The sequence below is a fragment of the Pholcus phalangioides genome, unplaced genomic scaffold (assembly GCF_987345545.1).
Source record: "Pholcus phalangioides strain wild (caught in Gottingen) unplaced genomic scaffold, Ppha-v1.0 ptg000008l_1, whole genome shotgun sequence".
Taxonomy (NCBI): domain Eukaryota; kingdom Metazoa; phylum Arthropoda; class Arachnida; order Araneae; family Pholcidae; genus Pholcus; species Pholcus phalangioides.
Window position 1 is genome coordinate 23520307 of NW_028301601.1, and position 24736 is coordinate 23545042.

The window sequence follows — 24736 nt, forward strand, 5'->3', positions numbered from 1 at the left end:
CTGCTTTATAGGTCACTCTTTTGATCATTTACACGTTTACACCTGCTTTATAGGTCACTCTTTTGATCATTTACACGTTTACACATGCTTTTGGTCATTCAGATGCTTGCGGGCATCACTCACTGACCTCGTCCGTCGCTCTGTATATCACTCGTTTGTTCATTCGCGGGCTTGCTCATGTTCCAAGTCACTCTTTTGCCCACTCACTTAATTTCAATTTCTCATGATCACTCTTTCGGTCACTCACTAACTTAGTCCTTCGGCAGCAGGGCTCCTGGGCAAAGTGATATTTTTGAGACCCTAGCTGACTAGAGATGTTTGTCCGTACAAATTTTTACAGTCACTCAAAAATATTGATCGTATCTAACTTTTATGAGGCCCCCCTTGATACATGAATACGGGTAGGTTCATGTATTAAGACGGCACTGTTCGGCATAGGCGAATATATATTGGGAGATATACAAATTTCGCTGGGGGGGGGGGGGGCTTCTCCCATTCCACTTGTTTTTTCTGCATCTCATTCCTCGAATTCGCCACCCTTCTGAACTTGCCCCCCCCCCTGCTATAGTTCGCTAAGCCCCCCCCCCTCCCGTAAATACGCCACTACATATGTCCTGAGTAGATATGTTACTTACATCTGTAAGAAGACATGTTACATTGTTTATTTTAATTTCGCGCTTGAGCCTAAAATTTGCTTTCTGCCATTGTAACAAATCCGTTATTATGCTTTTTTTTTTTTCAAATGCCTCGTCATCCAATTAGTTTTAATATAACTCCGTTCCATAATCACCGAGCATTTTGCTAAGTTTGATAATTCCCTCCAAATTTATCACTTTCACCGTCGGTTGTGCATAGTACCCAAGCTACGTCGGTAAATATGATACAATTCTGTAAATTAGTCAATTTACAGGCGATTATGCATAATACCCAAGCGTTGCGTCGTTGGTAAACATGATAAATCGTATTATATAACATACTGTATATGATAATTTATATATGTATTGTATCATTATACCGGGGTCCGACTATACTCATCACTAAAATTGATACATTTCTAACTTTTTTCACATTTATCAAATTGAACGATTACACTAGGGTATTATGATAATCACCAGATAAAGGAGATGAATTTCAAGTATTTATCAGATTTACCAACGATGATTATGCATAATCTCAGTTAAAGTGGTAAATTTATCAATTTTAGTAAGATGATTGATAAATATGCATAATAACCGTTTATTATGTATAGTAACCGATTTATCACATTTATTGTAACATATGCACCTCCTCCTCCTAACTAGAACATGGCCCACCGCTCTGTCTCAGTGAAGATATTTCAGTAGGTGGTCGAAGAAGAATGCTTTCACCTGCCGTCAATTTTACCATGTGCATAGGCGAAGATAGATACGGGAACATACGGGGAATCGCCAATTATCGCCAAAACCAAACAAAGTTGGCAAATATTGTTGAAATTACGGAAAAATCAAAATGGCGAAAAATGATGCAACACTGCAAATTGCAGTGGATTAAAATGTATTCCACGAAAAAAAAAAAAAATGTTTGCCAAGGCAAACGTGGGAGATTAATATTCTTATTTATAGTTGTAATTATCATAAAATAATTTATGAGTTGAAAAATAATGTCAATCTTTGACTTCAATAAAGAATAAAAATTCAAGTAGGCTTCCTGTGAAATACGGGAAAAACCGGGACACTTTTGCCAAAAAGTCGGGACGGCTAAAAAAACAGAAAATACCGGAACTGTCCCTTGAAATACGGGATGTATGGTCACCCTAGACTTGGAGGTAGAGCACGATTATGACACCAATTCCCATATACATTTATTCAGTCGACTCCGCCCATGACCCCCCCCCCCCATCGTGTTAATGAGTGGCCCGCGGAACGCTACAAATTTTTTATGTGGCCCTCGAGCGTAAAAGGTTGAAGACCCCTACTATAGAGCATTTTCCATGATTTCTAGTAAGTTTAACGTATTCTTTCACGGTTTTCAGAATTTAAGGGCATATTTTCGTTTTTCGAACATTATTTTGTATATTTCGACAGAACGATGAAGAGGGATTCCCCCCCCCCCTTTTTCACTCTTCGCTAGCTTCATTCCCCCCACAATTGGCAATGCTTTGACGATATTAGCAACAATTGACAATTTCACCTAAATTTGGCGTCGTTTTTGACAATGATTGCCAATGTTTCGGCGATATTAGCATCATTTGGCGATTTTATTTGTGTCATTGGCATCATTTTGGACAATGATTGGCGATTCCCCTATAATCTCCTCAAGGAAATATGGTCAGATAATTTATGAAGGCATATCTTTAGGTGTTTCTAACGGCAAATTTTAAAGGCATGAATGCATTTTCTGTGGAGCATATTATTCCGTCGGTTCTTAGGCCATAGAAAAAAACCTAGTCCAAGTGATCACATTAAGCGCAATGGACTGTATAAATTTTTTTTCCAACGTTAGCCATACAGACGAATATTCCCTGGATGCGATCAGCTCTAATCTTAGGAATGTCTTTGGGAAAACGTCATCGAAACGGAAGCAACATTGACGAAAAATTTCTCTTAATATCCGAGAGATAGTTGCTTTACAATGATGTTATAAGCAACATTCATTAACAACAGTATTCTTCATAGGGATCAGTCCGTACTGACAATTACTCTGGTTATAATCGAGGCGTCGTTACAACAAACGCCGTTATAATCGAATTTGACAGTATAGTTGTAATATAATAACAGCATACAAGGACGACATCACTCTCCGCTACCATATATACGAAGGTTTTAACAACTGGCTGTTGCGAAGATATATTTTGGAAAGAGAGAAAATTCAACTGCCCCTGCGGGGAATCGCACCCACGCCCTTTCACTTTCCGGGTGAACGCACTAGACTACAGAGGCACTGAATCTCTCAATCTTTCCTTGGAGCTCGTGTACACTGAAAGGGGCCGTACATGTGGACGGCCGGACCAGACTCAATGAATTTTTTTTTCTCTCTTTCCAAATATATCTTTGCAACAGCCAGTTGTGTTAAAACCTTCGTATATATGGTAGCGGAGAGTGACGTCATCCTTGTATAAGTCGCCATCTGGTGGCAGCGCCAGCAGTTGTGAGCTTGGTCCGAGTCTGGTCCGGCCGTCCATGTACGGTCCCTTTCAGTGTACACGAGCTCCAAGGAAAGATTGAGAGATTCAGTGCCTCTGTAGTCTAGTGCGTTCACCCGGGAAAGTGAAAGGACGTGGGTTCGATTCCCCGCAGGGGCAGTTGAAATTTCTCTCTTTCCAAAATATATCTTCGCAACAGCGAGTTGTTAAAACCTTCGTAATAACAGTATAGTTTAAACTCTAACTTTTATGAAATCCGTGTAATCCCCCCCCCCCCATAAACGCAATTATTAACTTGTTGCCTTCATGATGTCATTGGCGCATATTTTTTCCTAAAATATAGACGAGTTCTTACCGCTGTCAACTATTCCGTAAGCGTCTAAGGCATTGGTGTAAGCGTGGATTATGATGATCCAGGACATGCTGAGGAAACGGATCCCGTGTAGGCAAGAGAGCTGACGGCTGTCCTGGGATTTCCTTATTTCGAGCAGTTCGGCGCGGTTTCTGATCAAGCAGAAACATTTCATGAAGTCCTTGATCGGTTTGAACCCTACATTTTAGAAAGTAATCAGAGGACATCTCTCGTCAAAATTCATGACTAATAAATTGCAGTAAAAAGTACAGCTTTTTATAACAAGTATTTTGTAATTATAATGAGTGATTTCCAGATGATTGCCAAAATCGTATGTTACAAGAAAAACATCCGCTTATAATGAAAAGTCCGTTATAACGTAAATGTTTCTCGTGTTTGTGATCTGTCGTTATAGCGGACTTCTACTGTGTTTCACTCTCTATATGATTATATGACATTATTGTATGAAAAGTGAAACGTTTAGCAATGGTAATGTTTTTGTGTGCGAACAGCCAATCAAACAATGGTTGGCACTCCGCAGAACTTTAGCCTCTCTACGATAAAGGGCGTAATATTGCGTCCAAACGCCAGTGGAATAAATTGAAACTAGTTCTCCGTGTTTTCTTTCCTCCCTCTTCACCATCGCGAAGCCTTATATAGTAACCCTATTATCTAAGTATATATATACATATATATATATATATATGAGTTGCTTTTTATTACTCTTCTTTCTTTCTATATTCCTTCACGCTAATGATTTTTCCACACATATATATTATATATCTTTCTACTATGGGGGTCATTAAAGTATTACGTCAGCATCGGGGGGGGGAGGGGGTTCCGGATTTGCTGACTTTTGATGACAAGGGGAGGGGGGGGTTTGAAAGTTGCTTACGTCATCAACCACCCCTTTTTGAAGATATGAAGCAGTTGACGAAATTTTGCTGACACGGGGGGAGGGGGGTTTCAGTGTTTTGCTGACTTTGGCTGACAAGGGGGGGGGGGGGGAATTGCTGAAAATCTGCTTACGTAATACTTGAATGGCCCCTATGTATATATGAGGCTGAGAAGAAAAGACTCCAAAAAAATCTCTCATCTACCTTATCACTAATACTCTTTCTAATAAATACCTTTTATATATATATACAGTATAATCTCGACTATCCGGCCTAGTCTTTTGGCACCGTGACGTCACCAAATTATCAGTGCTGTTGCCAAACTACACCAAGTTTGTTACCAATTTGGCGAGGTTTACAGAGGAGTGTGTTGATTTTTATTTTCACAGAAGACAATGACAATTTAAAGGCGAAAAATGACGTAATAAATGACAAACAAGAACTATTTACATAATTTCCGTAACAATATTAAAATTCTTGGACATCTTGTGCTGTAATAAAGTTTTAAAACTTACAGTTACGGTGAATAGCAAACATTTACATTATATAATTATTTATGCATAAAGTGCATTACATCTGTATATAAAGTACTGACCTGTCACAAAATATGAATAGGAGTGGTTTTTGGTATTAATGTGGTGTTTTTGATGGTATGGTGGGAGTAGGAAGTGAGTATTTATAGAATTTCGGCCTATCCGGCATTTCTGTTATCCGCCCGTGCTTTCCGCCATCTATTAGGCCGGATAGTACGGATTCTACAGTATATTTTTTTCTCTTTCCTCTTTCTTTCTTTTTCTAACGTGCGGTTTGGTTAGCACAAGGTTACCAGATTTATCGCCGATTCGTCAAATAGATAGCCTGAAACCTGAATTTTATGCCAATGGTTTGTACTTACTTCCTTTTTTGGCGAGAAGAGACATCATCATGTCGTCGTCGTCGACTGGATTCTGCATCTCGAGTCCATTGAGGCCATCGCAATCTCTTACGATCTCATATTTCAACCTCCTGGCTTTTAAACGTTCTTGAATCGTCAGGCTTGTTCCTATTGCGGCAAGCACCATGAACACACCGGTAAAACACCTACAGATGTATTCGTTAGATTCAAATATTAAAACCAGCAATATACAAGTTGTCATGCATATATATCGCGATGGAGCCTACAGAACCCCTGGGGAGAGTAAAAAGAGGCGCGAGGACCAACCTAACAGAAAAGAGGTCCGTCCCAGACCTCTAAAATTCAGACATTGAGCTCCCCTAGGATTTTCATATAACCCCTCCCCCCTAAGCCAAGGAAAAAATACCGGTAGATCTAATTCTCCTCCGGACGCTAGACCGAAGGAGGCGCTAAATTTTTCTTTTAAACTTATTTAAAATTATAAGAGGGAGGCACACATAATGCATGCTTGTCCAGCTGAAAGAGTATCTAGCAGCGGCCCTGGGTATATAATCGGTTCTCTAGTCCCGATATCTCCCCAATCTTAAAGTACCTGGGGCACATTCGACATTTTTTTTTTCACTGAGCAGCGTTCACTAGTTCATTGTCGAGTAAGTTTTCTTTACGACGATGAAATAGTAGTTTGATATTCATTCCCGTTTGCCAATGTAAATCAGGGTGTTCATTTACGCTGTGGAATTGGGAAGCTCCATTTTAGAGGGCCACTAAATACTTAAGCCCAGTGCCGTCTTAAGGCATGGGTCCCCCGGCCATGAGGGCCCATGCTTCTCATGGGCTCATCCCTTCGCATGAGGCGAAAGTGAGAAGGTCTATTTAGAAAGAAAAAGGGCCTCATAAAAATGAGATCTGGTTGAAATTTTCAAGATTTGCCTGGTAGGGCCTCAGAAAAATCACTTGGCCCGGGGGGCCTATGATGCTCTTGAAACGGCCCTGCTTAAGCCCACCCCTGTCAGTGAGTTATAATCCAACGAACGAACTTACACGAATGCGATGGTCGATAAATCCCAAAAGACCCTTTGTCCCAAGCAACCGGCGTTCGTGATCTCTGCGAGGGCGTCGTCTTCTCTCATCTTTGTCCAAGGATCTGCAAGAACCACAACATGAACATAGATTTAGACAGTATTTGTTTTGCGTGAAAAAGGATCGAAAGCAATCAACAACTTACTGAAAGAAAAATCGTGAGGAATAGTACCATATAATGCCATTTTGATTATACATGTGATCCAAGTCTGTCGACAGAATACATCCTGTCTGAATTCTGACATTACCGTCTCTACTGAAAAGACTGATTATACTATCGAGCATATACTCACACAGGAGTTGCGCAACGATCGGTATGTGTAGGATATCATACGGTTCGCAGCTGTCTGGAAGACAAAGGCTTGACAGCATTCTGATGCTTTCGTTGTCCTATAAAAGTAAAAAATTCATATGTCATAAAGTATGGTTTATTGATTGAGATGTATCCTATACAGTGGAACTTCCCCTAACGGGCACTCCCCGTTAACGGACACCTCCCGCTAGCAGACACTTTTCTGATCCTCGTTCCAGTGGAATAGGGGTATAATGTATTTCACTCCCCATTAGCGGACAGTAAAATAAGGCAAACTCTAATTCATCGGTTTTTGGTCATAAACCGCGAGAATATATCATATTCAACTGAGATTATGTTTAATTCCCCAAGTTCATGATGATAAATATGATGGATCGTCAATTAATTACTTAATTAACTGAACATAACTATGGTCCAGGATGATGAATTCGAACAGTAATGTGGTTTTGTTTGTTGATACATGTGAAGAAAGCCAACATTGCAAGACATAATTCTGTTATGAATGTTTTTTATCTTTTTCACACTTATTTTAATTAAGTTCTTATTGCGTAACATGATAACATAGTGCACGTATCATGGAAAGGGTAAAAATAATTAATTGGTTTCCATATTTATCAGACTTCCCAACTTTATTTGGGAATTATGCATAATCCACGATAAAGTGATAAATGTAGTGAAATTTTAACGAGCGTCCTTTATAGATGTATATGTATCGAGACGATTAGAGTGATTATGTATAACGACCAGTCTATCCACTTTTGCACATATGCATTTTAACATTAAAATGTATAGGAACCCCCCCCCCCAATTGTGAGCGAAGCCAAACATTGTATAAATGTGAAAGTCGTATAAACGATGTTCCACCTCATATAGTACCCCCAAATTAGCGGACAAAACTTTTGGTCCCATGGGGTATCCATTATCGAGAGGTTCTACTGTGGTAACTTAGTGCAACTAGAAATACGTTGCGCAATTGATTTCCTGGAGTCCGTAGTCTATTAAACACCTTTCAGATCCGAGCATTCATTTTTTTAGAATTTTCAAGATGGTTTTTTTGCATTTTTGATTCTCAAAAAATGCTTAAAAAAACAAATCCAGGAAATTTTTTTATAACTCCAAGAAATAATTAACTTCATTCAATTTTTCAGCGAAGATAATGCAGTGTATATTCATATTCACCTGCAGTTTTTCCCCAGAATTGCAAATAAATCACAAACTTTTCCCGGAGATACTTTCTCCTAGAAGCCATCCTATAAAAAAACCACCTGAGAGTTCAACTTGAAGTGCTGCCCTCTGATGAAAAGCCCACAAATTTCATATTCACATATTTCTAAATCAAAACCCACACAATTACTTTTAACAGGGAGATCGGCTCACATTCGTGCCTCGAAGTTGGTAACCACAGAAAACCAACTTAACCCGACCACCACTGTAGCTACTACGGTGGGGCTCGAACGTGGGTCCGAGTCCGTTACTATGGCCACTAGACCGCTACTACATTTTTTGTGCGTGCAGGGTCTGAAAGGGTTATAGGCACATTTAGCTAAAATTTATCGTACAGCATATTAATATTATCGTACCACATATTGATATTATCTTACAACATATTCATATTATCGTACCCACACATATTCGTTATTAAAGACAGGATTTGAGTTAGTTGTACGAGCTAAAATTGATTGTGCTTGTATGTACCTTGACTGTGATTGTGTTCTCGACGACGCAGTATTTGCCTTGGAAAGCCTCATCCTTCACGGCCCGCAGGCAATAGTCTTCATCGCCAGGCCAATGCGTCTCCCAGTTCGTTAGATACACTTTCGGATGACTTGAAGCTTCTATCACTGCGTCACGTGATAATGTAAAAAAAAACGCTAATTGAATATAAAGAATCTTCGAGTACACAATTAGATTATTCCCAACAAATTTTATATTTCAGGGGCACTGAAGAAGTGAAAATGAATATACAGGGTGATTCAGAAGATCTCGAACTGGCGCAACGGAAAATTTACTCTAACAAGTCATTTACAAAAAAAATGCCGCATTTGTAAATGTAATAATTTATCTAGATATTGATGGTGTGAAAGTACTATGTTTTTGGCAACAAATCGCTCTGTTGGCAAGTTTGCAGTGGTTTGGAAATCTCTATTTTTTTAAATGTACGCAAAGAAAATGAAGAATGACTAGAGGGCCAAAAAAGTGAAATGAAAAAAATAAATGAATAAATAACAGTAAAAAACACGTGTTTGTGTAAATGTCTCTTCGGAAGCAAATGCGGGGAAACACTAGTCGTTTCAAGTTTGTACCAATTGGTCAGATGAGAAACGCCAATGTAAAGATGGTTTCGTTGTGAAGCACAACTTGACTGGGAAGACTTTATTATTAAAATCATTAAAGTGTGAAGCTATTTTATTTCTTTTTAATCGCAATGACAACTACAGTTTTTTCGGAATTTTCGCAACACTGAATTCTATTTACGTTTTTTGCAATTTGTGTGTGAACTACTCTCTTAATCATTCACGATAAATACTGAAAAAATCAAAAGACAAATATCTTCTTGAAAATTTAAAAATTGAAGTTTTTAAATTATAAGAAACTAGCTGATACCCGGCGACGTTGCCCGTCCCGTAAAAAATTTATATACGTATAGCTTATTAATTATTTCTTAGTCAAAAACATTTCTGCATCAAGTAAGAAAAAAATTCCTTAATTTTTAAATATTTTAATTCAAAACTTGAGGCAATCGCTTGTGGATACACGATATCTTTTGTTTTTCCATCTGGTGTGTAGATGTACAAGTTTTTGGGATTACCAACACGCGAACAGGCGACGAAAAGCTGTCCGTGAGAAATACAGGGCTCAAGTAGGTTGATACCTGCCACTGCTAACGACTGGCCTTGCTTGCGCATTGTTGATTGTCATGGCAAAAGTTAAACGAATCGGGAACTGTAATCGCTTTAAAATGAATGGCATTTCTTCAGTGATAATTGGGATGGGGCCATTCAAGTATTACGTAAGCAGATTTTCAGCCATTTTGTCGAACGTGTTTTATTATTCATCAAAATACATATATTTTGAACATTTTTCCTTTCTTTTCCATAACTTTTGACGTAGTCAAACGATAAATACCCTTACAATCAGTAGAAGATCCTTTTATTGAAATCCCCATTAATTTCTGACGCAATGAGTTGAAACAGAACTTTATTACCTGTATTGCATTTTTGATGTTACAGCTGGTGTTTTTGCGTCACGACTCCCATGTGTTGTTTTTTCCCCCATTCCACTTCGAATAGATGTTGCTAGCTGCAGATTGTGTGACCTGCTTCTGTGAACTGTGGTGGCATTTGCCTGCTTATAGCCAGATCATGACTTTTAACCAATTTGACCAGTTCTTTTTACATACACTACACATTCATGCAAACACATATCTATCTACAAACATGGACACATTTTCTTCTTCACAGGCCTTCTTGGCCAGTTTTTATGCCGGCAGTTGGCCCTCGCGGGCTGGCAATCGGCTCAAAGTTCAATTCTGGTCTGGTCTGGTTATTACACTACATCTATTAAAACATTGTAATTACCACTGAAATCTCTCGCTATGGGGGTTTCTAGTGGATGATGATTTTCATCACACACATACACACATTCTCGAAATCCGAATTTGGATCATTCAGCGCTGACCCACATATTGCAGACTCGGCATTCATTTCTTGAATTTTTTTGAGATGTTTTTGCATTATTGATATTCAAAATTTACAATAAAAACGTAAATTTCAGTTTTTTTTTTTTTTTTCAAATCTTATCGAGCATACATGAAGCACACAAATGTGAGGTCTGAGTTTCAGTTTGTGAAATAAGACATGGTGTGATATTGATGTGAAAGCAGTTTGGTTCCTGATCCTTGATTTCCCCAGACATGAATATATGTCTGGCATTTTTTGGCATCTCGTCCTTCTCTTAGATCCTATCTATCTACAACACCTAAAGCTAGCAAATCTGAGGTCATCTACATTTATAATGGGCCAATATTGACCATTCTTTGCCAAGACCTTCTTATTCTCGGATATTTCATACAACCAATCGCTATGTAGATTCCAAATAGGTTTTGCTTTTGTTCTTTTTTTATTACATCTGTATTGTATCTTTTGTCTAGTTCTTATTCACCAGGTGTGTGTCCAACACCCACAATCCTTCAAGTCAGAGCTTGACTCCCTGAGATTAAAAAAGGAACATCTTCAGCGAGAAAAAGCAACCTCCCCATTTGTGCGTGCAAGCAGGAGGTCTTCAGCGCATGACCCGCGGGCCACGTGAAGCTTCCCTTGAAGCTTTATGAAGTGGCACGCCGATGGGCCACTTCATAAACTTACAGAATTCATGCAAATGCTTAAAAAAGAAAACCAAAATTTAAAAGAGGAACCAATGAGTGGAATAATTTCAAGATAATTGAAAGAAATAATTTCAAGATAATTGAAAGAAATAATTTCAAGATAATTGAAAGAAATAATTTCAAGATAATTGAAAGAAATAATTTCAAGATAATTGAAAGAAATAATTTCAAGATAATTGGGAGAAATAGATAGAAAATAAATAGAGTCACTTTTATTTAAAAAATACAGTCGAATCCCATTTTAACGAATACTGTTATAGCGAAAATCTCGTTTTAACGAACACTTTTTCTAATCCCCAGGTAAGTTTACCTAGGAACAATGCAAAAAGTAATTAACGAAGTGATTTATCCGGTCTCTAAGAGTTCGTTATAACGGGATTCGACTGTATGTCGAAAGCGAAAAATGTTTTCACTCAGCTGAGCTAATAACTATGTATCGTACAATTCAGTTCTATCAAATTCTACTTGTACGATAATAAATATATATCAAGTTAATACTTTAGGGGCCGCTCAAGTCAGCAAATTTTTATCCATTTTTGACCCCCATCCCCCCTTGCCAGCAAAATTCTGATCCCTCCCCCTCCTTGTCAGCAAAATTTCGTCAGTCAGCACTGCCCCCTACCTCCTAACGCATATTGGTGAATTGTAACTACCAGAAACGTATGCGGGAGGGGGGAGCATAGGGGGCTCATGCACCTCCCCTCCAGACGAAAAAAAAAAATTTTTAAGCAAAAAAACTCAAAATTTCTCGGTAAGAAATTAATTGCGACCCACCCTTTGAGCCATATATGGTAAACCCTTCACCCGCGGACTAAATGTGGCCCTGAAGGTTATCGGATGTGGCTTGCCCTCCCTCAAACCCAATTTTGTAAAAATGAACTAAGCGGTACATTTACAAATCGCTTAAATGTCCCGTGGCACAATTCCAGAGCATTTAAGTGGCCCGTGGCACATTTTCAGATCACTGAAGTAGGCCTCAAAGATCACGTTCACATTTCAAAGATCACTTAAGTAACCCGTGACACAATTCCAGAACGCTTAAACGATCCGTGGCACATTTACAGATCCCTTGAGTGACATGTGGCACTGTTCCAGAGCACTTGAAGGATCCTTGAAACGTTTAGCGATCACGAAAGTGGTTCTGTAGGAGACTTATCAATAGGGAGAATGTTAGTTCAGATGCCCAATAACTATCGAAAGGTTTTTTTTCCGTTTTTTGCGCACCGAATAAGATGTCTTTAAGAATATTTCATATCTTCTTCATAAAGGGTGGTTGATGACGTAAGCATCATCCAAATCCCCCCCCCCGTCATCAAAAGTCAGCAAATCGGAAACCCCCCTCGCTTCCCATCGATGCTGACGTAATACTTGAATGACCCCTAACAGGATGACTCAGAGAGAAAATCAAGCGATTTCAAAACCGTATATTTCTTAAAAATTAAAATCACATAATGATAAGCAATATATGTGAACATGAGGGGGGGGGGGTGGAATGCGTTTGCGTTTTATGAACAACTTTTGTTAACGGTCGATTTCAAGTGTAGAATCATTTTGAAATCGGATGATTCATTCTTAATCACCCTGTACACGAAATTCAAGAGCATTCACCTTGCTACTTGATCATTTTTTGTCGCACCACGGTCAATTTTCTGCACGCGAGGGCTAGTTAGACCGGGACCTACAATTTATTGCCGATTCCGAACGGCAGGCTTATTTTCTATACTCATCGAGAGGTTGGTGCACTAACCCCTCGCGACGGGGGATTCCCTGCGGCAGAAATTTTTTCTGCGGTCCCGTCACCATTTCTGTTTTACCCCCGTGTCAGGAAAGTTTTCTGACAAGGACGAACCGGGTATCGAACTCGCGACATCTCTAAACATCCTTCGGTACTTTAGGCGAGTATCTTATCGACCTGGGCTACCGCGCCCATTCGCCTTGCTACATTTCCATCTTTCATAAGGAACACTAAGTACATCAAAAGACAAAATTATTTATATAATCAGTCAAAAGGGGGGACGTGCTTCCAAAAAAGTACGGGAACCACTGCCACAAAGGAATAGCTCCAACATTTGTAAAATATAGTCCGAAATTCAGTAATGACACGTGATGGAAAATTATTTGATAATACTCACTGCGTTTGGCCCAATCTTCGTCCAAGTGTTCATTAATAAAAACCAGATCCCGGACGCAGCTATTATTTGCTACGAGGGATTCGTGAACCCTCGACACCCGTCGCCCGCGTGCATGTTTGATGAAATCACGATTAGTTTCAGTAATTCTAGCTTGTGTCATTTCATGAATTATTCGGTTCTCTGCAATATTGCTGCTTAACGATTGCCAGAACGTCGCGGATACCAACAACATAAATGCGAAGTCTGCGTGGTTCATTTCGGCAGCTCGTTCGCCGTTTGTAACTTGTCTATGAGTCGACGTTCGATGTGCGACGAACAAGCAAACAACTGTCTTCTCGTGTTATTCAAGTGTCGCGCAACATGTTTTTGGGAGTATCTGATGGGAACATTCATTTCTCTTTTTATTCTAATGACATCTCCAGAAAGCACTTGTCACTGATAAAGCGCAAGATGTCGTTGGTTTTAGTATTATCGCGGAGTCAAGCTCGATTGTAACGACACCTGGTTTATAACGTCAACAATTGGAAGTTCGGTCTGATTCCCCCCTCCATAAATAATTATGTTAATGAACCTTGCTTATAACGTCGATGAAAAGTGACCGCCTCGGATATAATGACAAATTTTTCATTACTTTTGTTTCCGTTTTAATGACCTTTCCCGAAGAAATTTTTAAGTTTATATCTGATCCCACATATATATATATATACAAGCGTGAAGCTGTAGATGTCTGCCTCGGCTTTATTCGCAGCTGAAGATTGCTGCCTCTGCTCCATTTGCAGCTGAAGATATCAGATATCAGCCTCGGCTTCATTCGCAGCTAAAGATTTCTTTTCGTTCCTCATTCGTAGCTGAAGCTGTCAACCTCTGCTTCATTGGCAGCTGAAGCTGTCACCCTCTGCTTCATTCGCAGCTTAAGATGTCAACCTCTGCTTCATTCGCAGCTTAAGATGTCTACTTTCGCTGAATTGGAATCTGAAGACCTCTACATCCATTCCATTCGCAGTGAAGGTGTCTGCCTTCACAAAGTGGTCGTGGAATGTCCCTTCGGGCAGGGCTCCTGGGAGCCCTGTGGCGTATCCGCCATGTTTGTGCAAAGTTTGACGCCAGTGTTATCGCTACAACTATTCGCTGTTCCCTATGTTGATCTTTTAAACTATTAGACGTCATTTTGAACAAAGAAATTGTCTTACTGCGCTGAGGTAGTGGACAATGAATTTGCCCGGTATCCTCTTCACACCTGAGCCAAAATGACTATTTGGAAACATTTTTTCTGATTGATTTGTGTTTATTGTACGTCAAAAAAAACTTTTAAAAAATCAAGTAATTAATTAACTTTTGGTTAAAAAGTTCTTGAAAGGTCTTGAAAAAGTCATTAAAAATCCTTTAAAACCGTTAAAAATTAGATACACGCAATGTGTACATCCAGAGTGAAGAGGGTATTCCAAATGCCTTGCCCTCGGGGTATTGATTGCTTTTTCCGGCAAGTATCATCACTCGTTAGAAGTTGCTGGACCAATTTTGTTGAGACACTTGTTCGGTTAATTGGTATTCGGGAAAAGTATGGTGAAGGTGTCTAGCGGTGGACCATCTAAGTTTAAGGCTCGGATGCGAACCGGTCTCCCATTTGAAAAATTCTCTTCGCAGAGTCCAGGCAGGCCCTCAACACGAAGCTGGCATAATACGAAAATTCAGGATTCTGCCATTTGCACTTCAAATAGATGGCAACACTATAATATACAAAACACCCATAACTCTGACAAAACTACATCCGACTCATTCACCTGGAGCGCAAGTGCGATATCAGAATTATCGCTATAACATCCTGCTCCTTATTCCCCCGCTATTAGTTTAGCACCGGGGCCCCGCGTCTGGTAAGAGCGGCCCTGGTGTGGTGCACGTGCGAACTTTAAGGGAAGTGGAGCTGAGAGAAGTAATGCACACTTCACAAAGTTTTCCAAATACGTGATTTAATCACATTTCATGTTTACAGCGTTCAAATTTTCAGCATCCTGATTGGTTGACCCTCTTCAAAAGTTTCCTGGAAGCAACTTTCTGTTTCTCGAGTTCCTCGTACAACAGGTCGAGTAACTCATCCGAGATGTCGGGATTCCTGGACAGAATCATCACGTTCTCTGCAATTTGAGACAAAAAATAAAATAATGAGGACGGTGATGGATAAGAGATAAACGACTACATTAATCTGTAACGTTAATTCGTTAGCACGTAAGATTACCTCGGATGACATAAATCACTTTGATAGGGATCAGCGATATCAATGGTTGTATATGCCCAAGCGCGTATTTAACGGATGGCGATGGGGCGTTCGCGCCTTCCAAGAGCTATATAGATATTATGGACAAACTTGGTCTGTATCTCGTAAATTTACCACATTTTTGAACTGTACATGATCGTCCCTACTTCCCTATTGTAGCCGTCGCTAAGGGGGTGCAGAGCAGATCCCCCCCCCCCTTTCTTTCTCCCTCTTTCTCGTTTATGAAGCACTGCAAATATTCCCTGTGCTAATATTTTTGAACAACACATACTCCTCACTTGGTCCCATTGTCCATTTGTCTCACCTTATTGTAGCCCTCGCTAATCAAACCCCCCCCCCCACCTACCATCTTCCGCGTCACATGCATAGGTACCTTTTCCTGTTTCTTTCAATTTGTAGCACTGAAAATTTCCTGTACCATGTAACATATTTTTAAACTACAAACGCTCGTCACAAGGTCCTTATTGTACCCCTTCGTTAAGTGGGGAATAAATTCATATTTTTCCTTTATTATGTAGCATTGTTAATGTCCTGTACCATATTCCTGAAATGTACGTGCTCGTCATTAGGTCCCTTGTACCCCTCATTGAAGGACTTCTATGACAAGTACAATTACTTTCTTTTATTCTGGCCTGTTCTCCGGCTGGAAATAATTATGGCATGGCTCTCTCCGGAGCAATAAGCTTATATCGCGCAAGCGACTGAGCCTGGTCGTGCTCGGGTGGGGGGAGGGTTAAATTTGTAATCTGTCTTATAAAGTACGGGACAATCTGACGAGACTACACAATTAATCGCCCCTCTTGACATATCGCCCTGGATCCGCGCCGATATTATACAACCTTCCATATCAGGCACTCAAACAGAAATCTTTTTATTTCGCGATTATTTTTCTAATTTTAAGATATTTCACGAAGCCGTGGCATTTATATGCAGATTTTTTAACATTTTTTTCTTCCATTGAAAATGTTAGCGCCCTCTATTGGCTCTACAGAAAACAAAAATGAACTAAAGTAATTGAATGTATGTAACCGAAGACAATTTGGACGCTTCAAGCACTAAAGTCTGTGTTTTTAATAAGTCTTACCTGGCAATATGTTTGTCATAATTTTCGAATGTTTTATTTACTAAAAATATAATGCACATAGTGGTTAATATGCATTTACAGTTGCCACGTGAATCGTAATATTCGATTAAGAGAGGAGAAAAGTTGATATTCAAATTAAGCGGGGAGTCTTAACATTGTCTTTATGGGAGAAATTTTTGTAGCAGAGATTTATATCCACATCAACCTAATTAAGCGGGATGAACTGTATTTGCATATCAAGGGCGTAGCCGGGGGGGGGGGACTTGGGGGTCTGCCCCCCCCCCCCCCGAAATGTGAGAAAATGACCGAAAAAAGGGAAAAAGATGGCCAAATCTATTGTTCTGTCACTTTGGTCCCCCCCCGAAATGAAAGTGGTCCCCCCCCCCGAACGAAATTTCTGGCTACGCCCCTGTTGCATATGATGCCATTTCATTCGATCTTTGATAGCACAAAGAAAAACCGGGACAAATAGGGCCCCGAAAGTCTTTTCGGGACAGTATTTAATAGCGAAAAACCGGGACATCTGGCCACCCTACTTAGGAAGTGTACATGGCTCTAGAAATGTCTAAAACGATTGCGTTCTTATGGAAATGTGTAGGAAGTGTGCGTCTTTAGAAATACGTAGAAAGAGTGCGTCTTTAGAAATACGTAGAAAGAGTGCGTCTTTAGAAATACGTAGAAAGAGTGCGTCTTTAGAAATACGTAGAAAGAGTGCGTAACCTTAGAGAGATAGAGAAAAAAATGCTTGTAAGAATTGCGTACTTATTGAACTGTATGGGGGAGGGGGGCCGTGCTTACTTATGATAGGATGAGTATGCGACCTTAGAAATGCTTATGAAATGCATACTCGTAGAAATATGGAAGGAAGCGTTATGAGAGGATTGCATACTAATGGAAATGTGTAAGACGCATGCGTGATCTTCAACAATGCGTAGTAGTCACGCTTACTCATCGAAATGGGTGGGACATAGTCCTAAAATTCTGTATGAAACTTGTATATCCAGGGCCGCAACTAGATGCGTGGTCACCCGGGGCAAGTGCGCATTTTGGAATCCCCTTTTAATGTTGAAGGTAAGGTTTGAGAATGAAATTTGCGTCCCCTCTGGTCCAGTGTCCGATGCACGCGATCCGCCTGCTCCCCCTAGTTGCGACCCTATGTATACCATTTAGTAAACTGTACTAAAAATGCACTGCACTGTTTTGCACTTCATTATTGAACCCATTTTTCCTTCATTACCATTTATTCCCCCCCCCCATTAAATGGTTCTTCACGTACCCATGGATACACGACCTAAAGGTTGAACCACTGTTATAAAACATATCTACAGTGTTTCAATTATCAAGAAATGATGACATTGGAGTAGAGTAGAATATATACGCAGTCGACGCTCGTTATAATGATCCCACGTTATAGCAACCATTCCATTACAACGACCGATAGGAAAAGTCCCAATGATTATCATGTATGTTTTACTTTCAATATTACGACCCTCCCAATATAACGTCCGTTTTCGACCGGACGAACTGGGTCGTTATATCGAGTGTCGACTGTATATATATATATATATATATATATGATCTACGAACCATTGTGGAAACTCTTTAGGGGCCAAATATTCCTGCATGACCAGACGATTGCATAATTCTCGTAGTCCGTCTTCAGGACGTAATAGTTACTCGGTATGTTCACTGTAAAGAGAAATGCAGAAATTATATTAGTACTCATACACCAGTATTCATACATCACACATACAGGATATATATTCTCACGCACAGATTCAAAGCAAATTTTTATCATACACACGTCCAGAATGACGCCCGCATCAATTCGTGTTAACTGTCAAATTGGTGTGTTTTAGTCAAAATATGCATTTGAATAGTATTCGAATATATATGTTACGGTATTATTCATACCGTAAATATATATATAAATCGGTTATCATGCATACCGTAAATATATATATAAATCGGTTATTATGCATACTTACCAATCATCTTGATAAGTTTGAAAATTTTACCACTTTTACCGGTAATTATGCAAAATAACCAAGTTTCGTTGGTAAATTTGAAAAATACTTGAAACCTATCGCTTTTATCTGCGATTATGCATAGGACATTCAAGTGTGATTGGCGAATTTGATAAATATGACAAAAATCCCAAACGAGTCTAGTATGTGTGTGATGAATATAGTTGGACCCCGATATAATGATAACAAAATTTTGCGGTCTTACCTCCATATAATGACACAATACATGTATGAATTATCACGAATAAGCGTATCTTATAGTACGATTCATCGTGTTCACCAACAACGCAACGCTTAAGTATTAGGCATAACCCCGGTAAAAGTAATAAATTCAGGGAAAATTTATCAGATTTACCAAAATGCTTGGTAAGTACGCATGATAACCGCATTTATCACACTTATTGGAACACACACATATATATGAGTACTATAAAATAAATCTAACGATACTTAACAGTCAGTGAAGCGTATGCTCATCTTTGCAGGTTCGTTCTTGCCTGGTACAGCCACTAGGCGAACTTTCCTCTTGAGTCCCCTTTCGGTACGAAAAATTGACTTTAATACCCAGCTTCAGCAAAAATGAATTCTATACAGTACACACATTATCGATGAAACACATGGTCATTCTAACCATAATGAAATAACTTTCCTTCCATGCGTTTTCATTGAATCTGATCACGTTTTTCGTCGAAAAAGGTCGTGAAAACGTCAACTCCATTTGTAACGACACCTCGGTTTCACGACAAAAATTTGCGGAATCGTCGATGTCATTGCATAAAGCAGGTCTGTAACTGCAGAATTCCGCTGCGAAAATAGCAGGTTTTGAGGTGTTACTAGCATATCGCGAGAGATTTTACTTGTCGATATTGCGTAGCCACATCCCAAAACCGGTTTTTGCATAGCGGGATTCTGTGGGTGTGGATCCGGATTGGAATTTTTCATTTCACTGAGTGTTTGACGATATCGGAAATAGAAAATGAATTCCTATTATAAGACGGTGTCCCACATCCTCGAAATTTCACAGAGCCAGAACCGGTTTTGGAGCGTGGCTAGGCAAAATGGACCATTAAAATCACCCACGCTGTTGTAGCTACTATTAAAAACCGGTTTTCAGAAATGTGGAGTTGTGTGGTTGTGAGCCCTTCTTACGATTTCATGTGAATTCGGTAAATGAAATTTACCCTCTGCTTCGAGTGGGAGGGGGAACCAGTCGACTTACGTGACGGCACCTTTTCCTTCGTGCAGGACTTCTATAGACCTGTCTCCGTCATTTTGGTCAGTGTAGGTCACGGTGACACACTTGGCGGCGAAGTCCAACAGGCCCACGGTCCTTTCGATCTGATACCACGAGCCAAGGAACTTTTTGAACAGAGAAAGGAGTATATTAATAAATATTCTAATTAATAAACAATTAATAGCGTAATTGAAACCTGTTAGTAGATTTTTAAAGACATATATGTACATTATTTTAATATGATCTGAATGCTTTACTTTCCATCAGGGTTGGTTAGTTCTAATAAAAAGGGTCCCAATTGTTGAGGGTACCTAAACGTTTGCTATTAGTTAGCATGTTGATATTTCTTCAAGGTCAGATGAGGCCTGAGCTTCGAGGCCTGATTGCATGAATATAAAATGCCGATATTGTTGGCGAGCTTGAAGCAGGGTCCCCCCCCCCCCATCCCACAATGGCATCTTTTGTAGCATATTTTTCTCGTCGCCCCTAGTCTTAACTATACCCTATATATGCGGTTGATTGGGCTGCAGTCAAGGGTGCCCCAAAACGAATCTTTTTTTTTTTTTCCACGCTATAGATCTTGTAAGAAAGGCCGGCAAAAAAATCCCGGCCGGGTCAAAGATCCCGTATTGAAAGCCGATCAAAGTCAAAGTTTCCAACTTTGAGCCCGGCTTAAAAACATGAGGAGCCAATCTAAATATTCAGGAGTGAGCAGGGCCGTCTTAAGAGCACCATGTACCCCCCCCCCCCCGGGCCAATTAAATGATTTTTCTGAGGCCCTACCAGGCAAATTCTCGGAAAAACTCAACCACTTCTCATTTTCCTGAGGCCCCCGGGTGGGGCCCATGCGTTAAGACGGCACTGGGAGTGAGACCCCATTCTATTTATTGAACTCTCTCAGGGTAATCTTAATTGATAATTTCAGTAAAACTGTACATAAAATTTCATAAATAAGGTCGATCTCTGCTCGGTATCCCTTCCTAGATACCGGCCAGCTTCCTGTTAATGTGGGGGGGGGGGGGGGGAGTCATCATCCATCATCGAACCCTCCCCCCCCCATCCTGGACCAGGACTCCTAGGCTGAATCTTTGGCGGGCATCAGGCCAGACTCTACTCTAGGGCGTCCCTATAGCGAATATATACCGTGAAAAGACAAAACATGATGAGAATCGTCCCGGGCCCCCACAGCTGGAGTCTTATCAGCTCCACCGTTGTGGTGAGCATGCTGTGGATTCTGAAATAAGTCTCACACTTTTTGCTCACCATATTTCACTTGAATATATTTCTTCACATCTGTACATTTTTATCAGTTTCTGTGGGTCCATCTTAATTACCTGCCATGGCATCTTAATCTTGCCCGGACATGATTGACTTCGGAAAGCCAGAGCTTTTGCTATAGAGCGAGCGTGTTCAACCTTAACGAGAATATGGGGCCACCTCATCGGTTTGAAAACATGTCGCTGGCCACATATGTGACCCGTAAATGTAGCACGGGACACTCGAGTGATCAGGGACTGTACCGTGGGTGACTTTGGTGCTGTGAAACTACGCCGTTTAAGAGCTCTAGAACTGTGTCACGCGTCACGTTTGTGATCTTTAAATATTTCGCGAATCACTTGAATACCGAATCAGTAAATTAGCCGCGGTGTACTCAAGAGATTTCGAAACGTGCCGCAGGTCATTTTGAGTGATCTGGAACTGTGCCGCAGGTAACTTGAGTGGTATGGAACCAGACCGTTGGCTGCTTAAAAGCTCTGAAACTGTGCGCTGGTCACTCAAGAGATGTGGGAATTACTTCATGAAGGTAACTTGAATGATGTGAAACTGCACCGCGGACAGATTAAGTACTCCTCTGGTACTGTGGCAGACTTCACTTTAATGATATGTAAATGTGCCACGGGTCCCCTAAGTGTGCCGCGGCTCAGTCCAGTGATCTGTAAATACGCTACGACTTCCTTAAGAAAATGTGTAAATTTTCCGCTGCTCACTTAAGTGATCCGTAAATGTGCCGCTCAGTTAATAATAACGTGATCCTCACGCATTCCCAAAGGATCCGCATAATCCGTCCGAGGAATTTGTTAGTGCTAGTAGACATCCATGCCCGAACCGGGATTCGAACCCAGACCTGTAGATAGACAAGCTAACTCCCTAACCACTCTCCACTGCCCAGGCGGCGACAAAGCTTTTGTACAAAACTAGATATGAGGTAGGCGGGCCGCATCCGATGACTCCGAGGGACCACATTTGGCCCGCGGATGATGGATTGAGCATATATGCAAAAGTGTGTATTTGAGCACTGTTGCTGCACAATGATTAAACTACAAGACCTTACCCTGTTGATGTCGAAGTCTTTCTCAACATCCAAGTCGGGGCACTTCCCTCCGTAGGGAAGAGTCGCCGTGGCCGAGCTGAAAACGGTGCCCAAGAACGCAACCATGAACATGAAGCTGGACGATGCCATTGTCGCTGACTTCGTCAAACCCTGCGATTCTAATGAGGACTTACGAACAAAAAAATGGCGACAAGTGGCGTATTTCCGAGCTCGTGAAATGTCGAATGTCGAGGAATTTCCATATCTGTACACCAATATGTCTGTCCTTCACGAGATAAAAATATTATCTATTTTTTTTCTTCAACGCCAGGTGCTCGCGAGAAGAACAAAATCTAACCTGATATTGATTCAGATCTGTGTAGTGTAATCAGGGCAGTAACTAGGAAGGTGTAACAACAGGTGCACCCGCACAGGGCCCTCTTGGAAGGAGGGGGGGGGAGCAGAATGAGAGATCAAAAATGGGCCAGAAGGGAACTAAATTCAAATTCTTGCACAGGGCAGAGGAATGGCTGGCTACCGCCCTGAGTGTAAGTAATAACTGTCAGACCGGACACGACCGGTGTTCTGTCCCTTTCCGGGATGTAAGCCCTTTACCCATGTGGGTTGTTTGGTGCTGTGAGTGTAATAGCTGGTGCGAACCGGTGATATTTTCGGATTCAGGTGTCTCGTTTCGTCAAAAAAAAAAAAAAATTTCAAGAGGTTAACCACTCATTCTTGGCCAACATCTATCACATGCCCATGACCCGCGGGCTAAATGTGGTCTTTAGTCATCTGATGTGGCCGCTGTGGTGGTCGAGTGGTTAAAATGACGGACTCGCGATGCGAGGATCCGGGTTCGAACCCCACAGTGGTGGTCGGCTGAAGTTGGTTTTCTGTGGTTTCCAACTTCGAGGAGCGAATGCGAGCCGATCTCCCCGTTAAAAAGTCTCGCCACAAAGAGCAACAGGCCTACAACGTTACAAATATTCAATCATTACACTTCACTCACAATTTGAAGTATAGATGGCAGCACTGAAATATCATACACAACACTAGGTACACTAACACTTTGTTCCAGACTCTGCCACGAAGCTGGGCTGGAAGAGATCTCGGCAACGGGATAAGTCTGGTGGCAGAGACCCTGGCGTTCATTCCTTCAGTCATCTGATATGGGGCCCGCGACATCAAAACCTAATTTTCTAATAAAAGAAATTTCGTAAAATACGTTTTTGGGTGTTCGGGTGGCGGCTGTTGTGGGACTTGGCTGAGGATGTTTAGTTGGGGTTGGGGGCTCGAACGTCCTGGCGGTGCCGGGCGGAGATGCTGGGCTATTGTTGGGTTGGGAATGTGAAGGAGGCAGGGTGACGAGAGAGTTGGTGAGGGGCACCCTGGGGGGTTGGGGTGGCTTCGCTTGGCTGATACACCAGTAGGTTTTCCCGCGGTCTTATGACCACTGTGCTTAAATTGCAATAGCGATAGAGCCTGGACGTGCTCGGTTCATTCTGTATTCTGCCAATCAAGAAGTGATAATTGAGTACCCAGGGCCGCAACTAGATGCTTGGTCACCAGGGGCTTGGTGAACACAGTTTCCTTTATTTTGAATCAATTTTTATTCTATTACATTGAAATTGACAATTTTGTCATGCTTACAAGTTGTTTTTAATCGGTTTCCTTCTTTGAAAATTTACAAAACTCATGTATCCTGTATGTAAGAATTTATACCAGCGTAGGATAGGACATACAATCAAGAACACGTAACAATAAAATATATACAGTCAAACCTCGTTAGTGCGTCACCCGGTTAACACGTCACTCCGCTTACCGGGTCACTATTTGGAATTCCCAATTGTCCTATGACAGGAATTGGCACAGCTATGGCTTACTCCGTTTAACGAGTCACTCCGCTTACTAAGTCATATTTTTGCTCTCCCAAGAGTGACGCAATAACGAGGTTTGACTGTACATGTATAGATATATAATTTTTGTCGCACCAGGGTCATTTTCTGCACGCGAGGGCTAATTAGACCAGGACCTACAATTTATTGCCGATTCCGAACGGCAGGCTTGTTGTTTTTTTTTACTCATCGAGGGGTTGGTGCGCTAACCCCTCGATGGGGGACTCCCTGCGGTAGCAATTTTTTGCTGCGGTCAACTCACCGTATTTTTGTTGTACCCACAAGTCCTCCCAAGGTATTTAATTGGAACGTTGTTCAAGTGCTCGCGAGCACGAAATCGGACGCAAGCATCGAGCACTCTGGGTACTTGGTACTAGGTGTTTGGTGAAGTTAATAGCACACTAATATACATACTCGGCATTTATTATACTCGATATTTATATACTCGATATTTATCTCGGCAATTATAACTAGATCTGGACATCACGAATCCCCGAGGTCTTGTGAAGATGGGGAATCACTCTGCCGGGAGTCTATGATGTTGTTAAGGTCCTGGTTTGTAACCCCATGCGTTGAGACGACTCGGCTTGAAGTTAAGAAGGTTGGAGTAAAACCACTCGTAAAATGCCACATGTCTCTGTGATGTACGTCACACATGCTCAACCCATGGCCACGGGTCAAATGTGGCCTTCGGAGTCATCTCATTTGACCCATGGCCTCGAACCTAATTTTACAAGAAG

At 40.9% G+C, this 24736-nt stretch overlaps 2 protein-coding genes across 2 annotated transcripts in view; both read right to left on the bottom strand.

Moving 5' to 3' along the window:
* The window catches only part of LOC149084043 (nose resistant to fluoxetine protein 6-like), a 31858-nt gene extending 18380 nt beyond the window's left edge, over positions 1-13478 (bottom strand). The window contains exons 1-6 of the mRNA XM_089234389.1: positions 13174-13478; positions 8353-8498; positions 6638-6734; positions 6306-6408; positions 5265-5449; positions 3477-3671 (exon numbers count right to left, since the gene is read on the bottom strand). Coding sequence (XP_089090515.1) covers positions 3477-3671; positions 5265-5449; positions 6306-6408; positions 6638-6734; positions 8353-8498; positions 13174-13429 — 982 coding nt within the window. The 5' untranslated portion in view covers positions 13430-13478. The remainder of the gene's footprint in view (positions 1-3476; positions 3672-5264; positions 5450-6305; positions 6409-6637; positions 6735-8352; positions 8499-13173) is intronic.
* Positions 13479-15119: 1641 nt separating this feature from the next.
* LOC149084044 (apolipoprotein D-like) lies at positions 15120-22355 on the bottom strand. Its single transcript, XM_089234393.1, has 5 exons — positions 22123-22355; positions 19776-19915; positions 19012-19091; positions 18117-18218; positions 15120-15305 (listed from the first exon to the last, which is right to left on the bottom strand). Exons 1-5 carry the CDS (start codon positions 22249-22251, stop codon positions 15175-15177), a joined length of 582 nt encoding a protein of 193 aa, XP_089090519.1. The 5' UTR covers positions 22252-22355; the 3' UTR covers positions 15120-15174.
* Positions 22356-24736: the final 2381 nt, after the last annotated feature.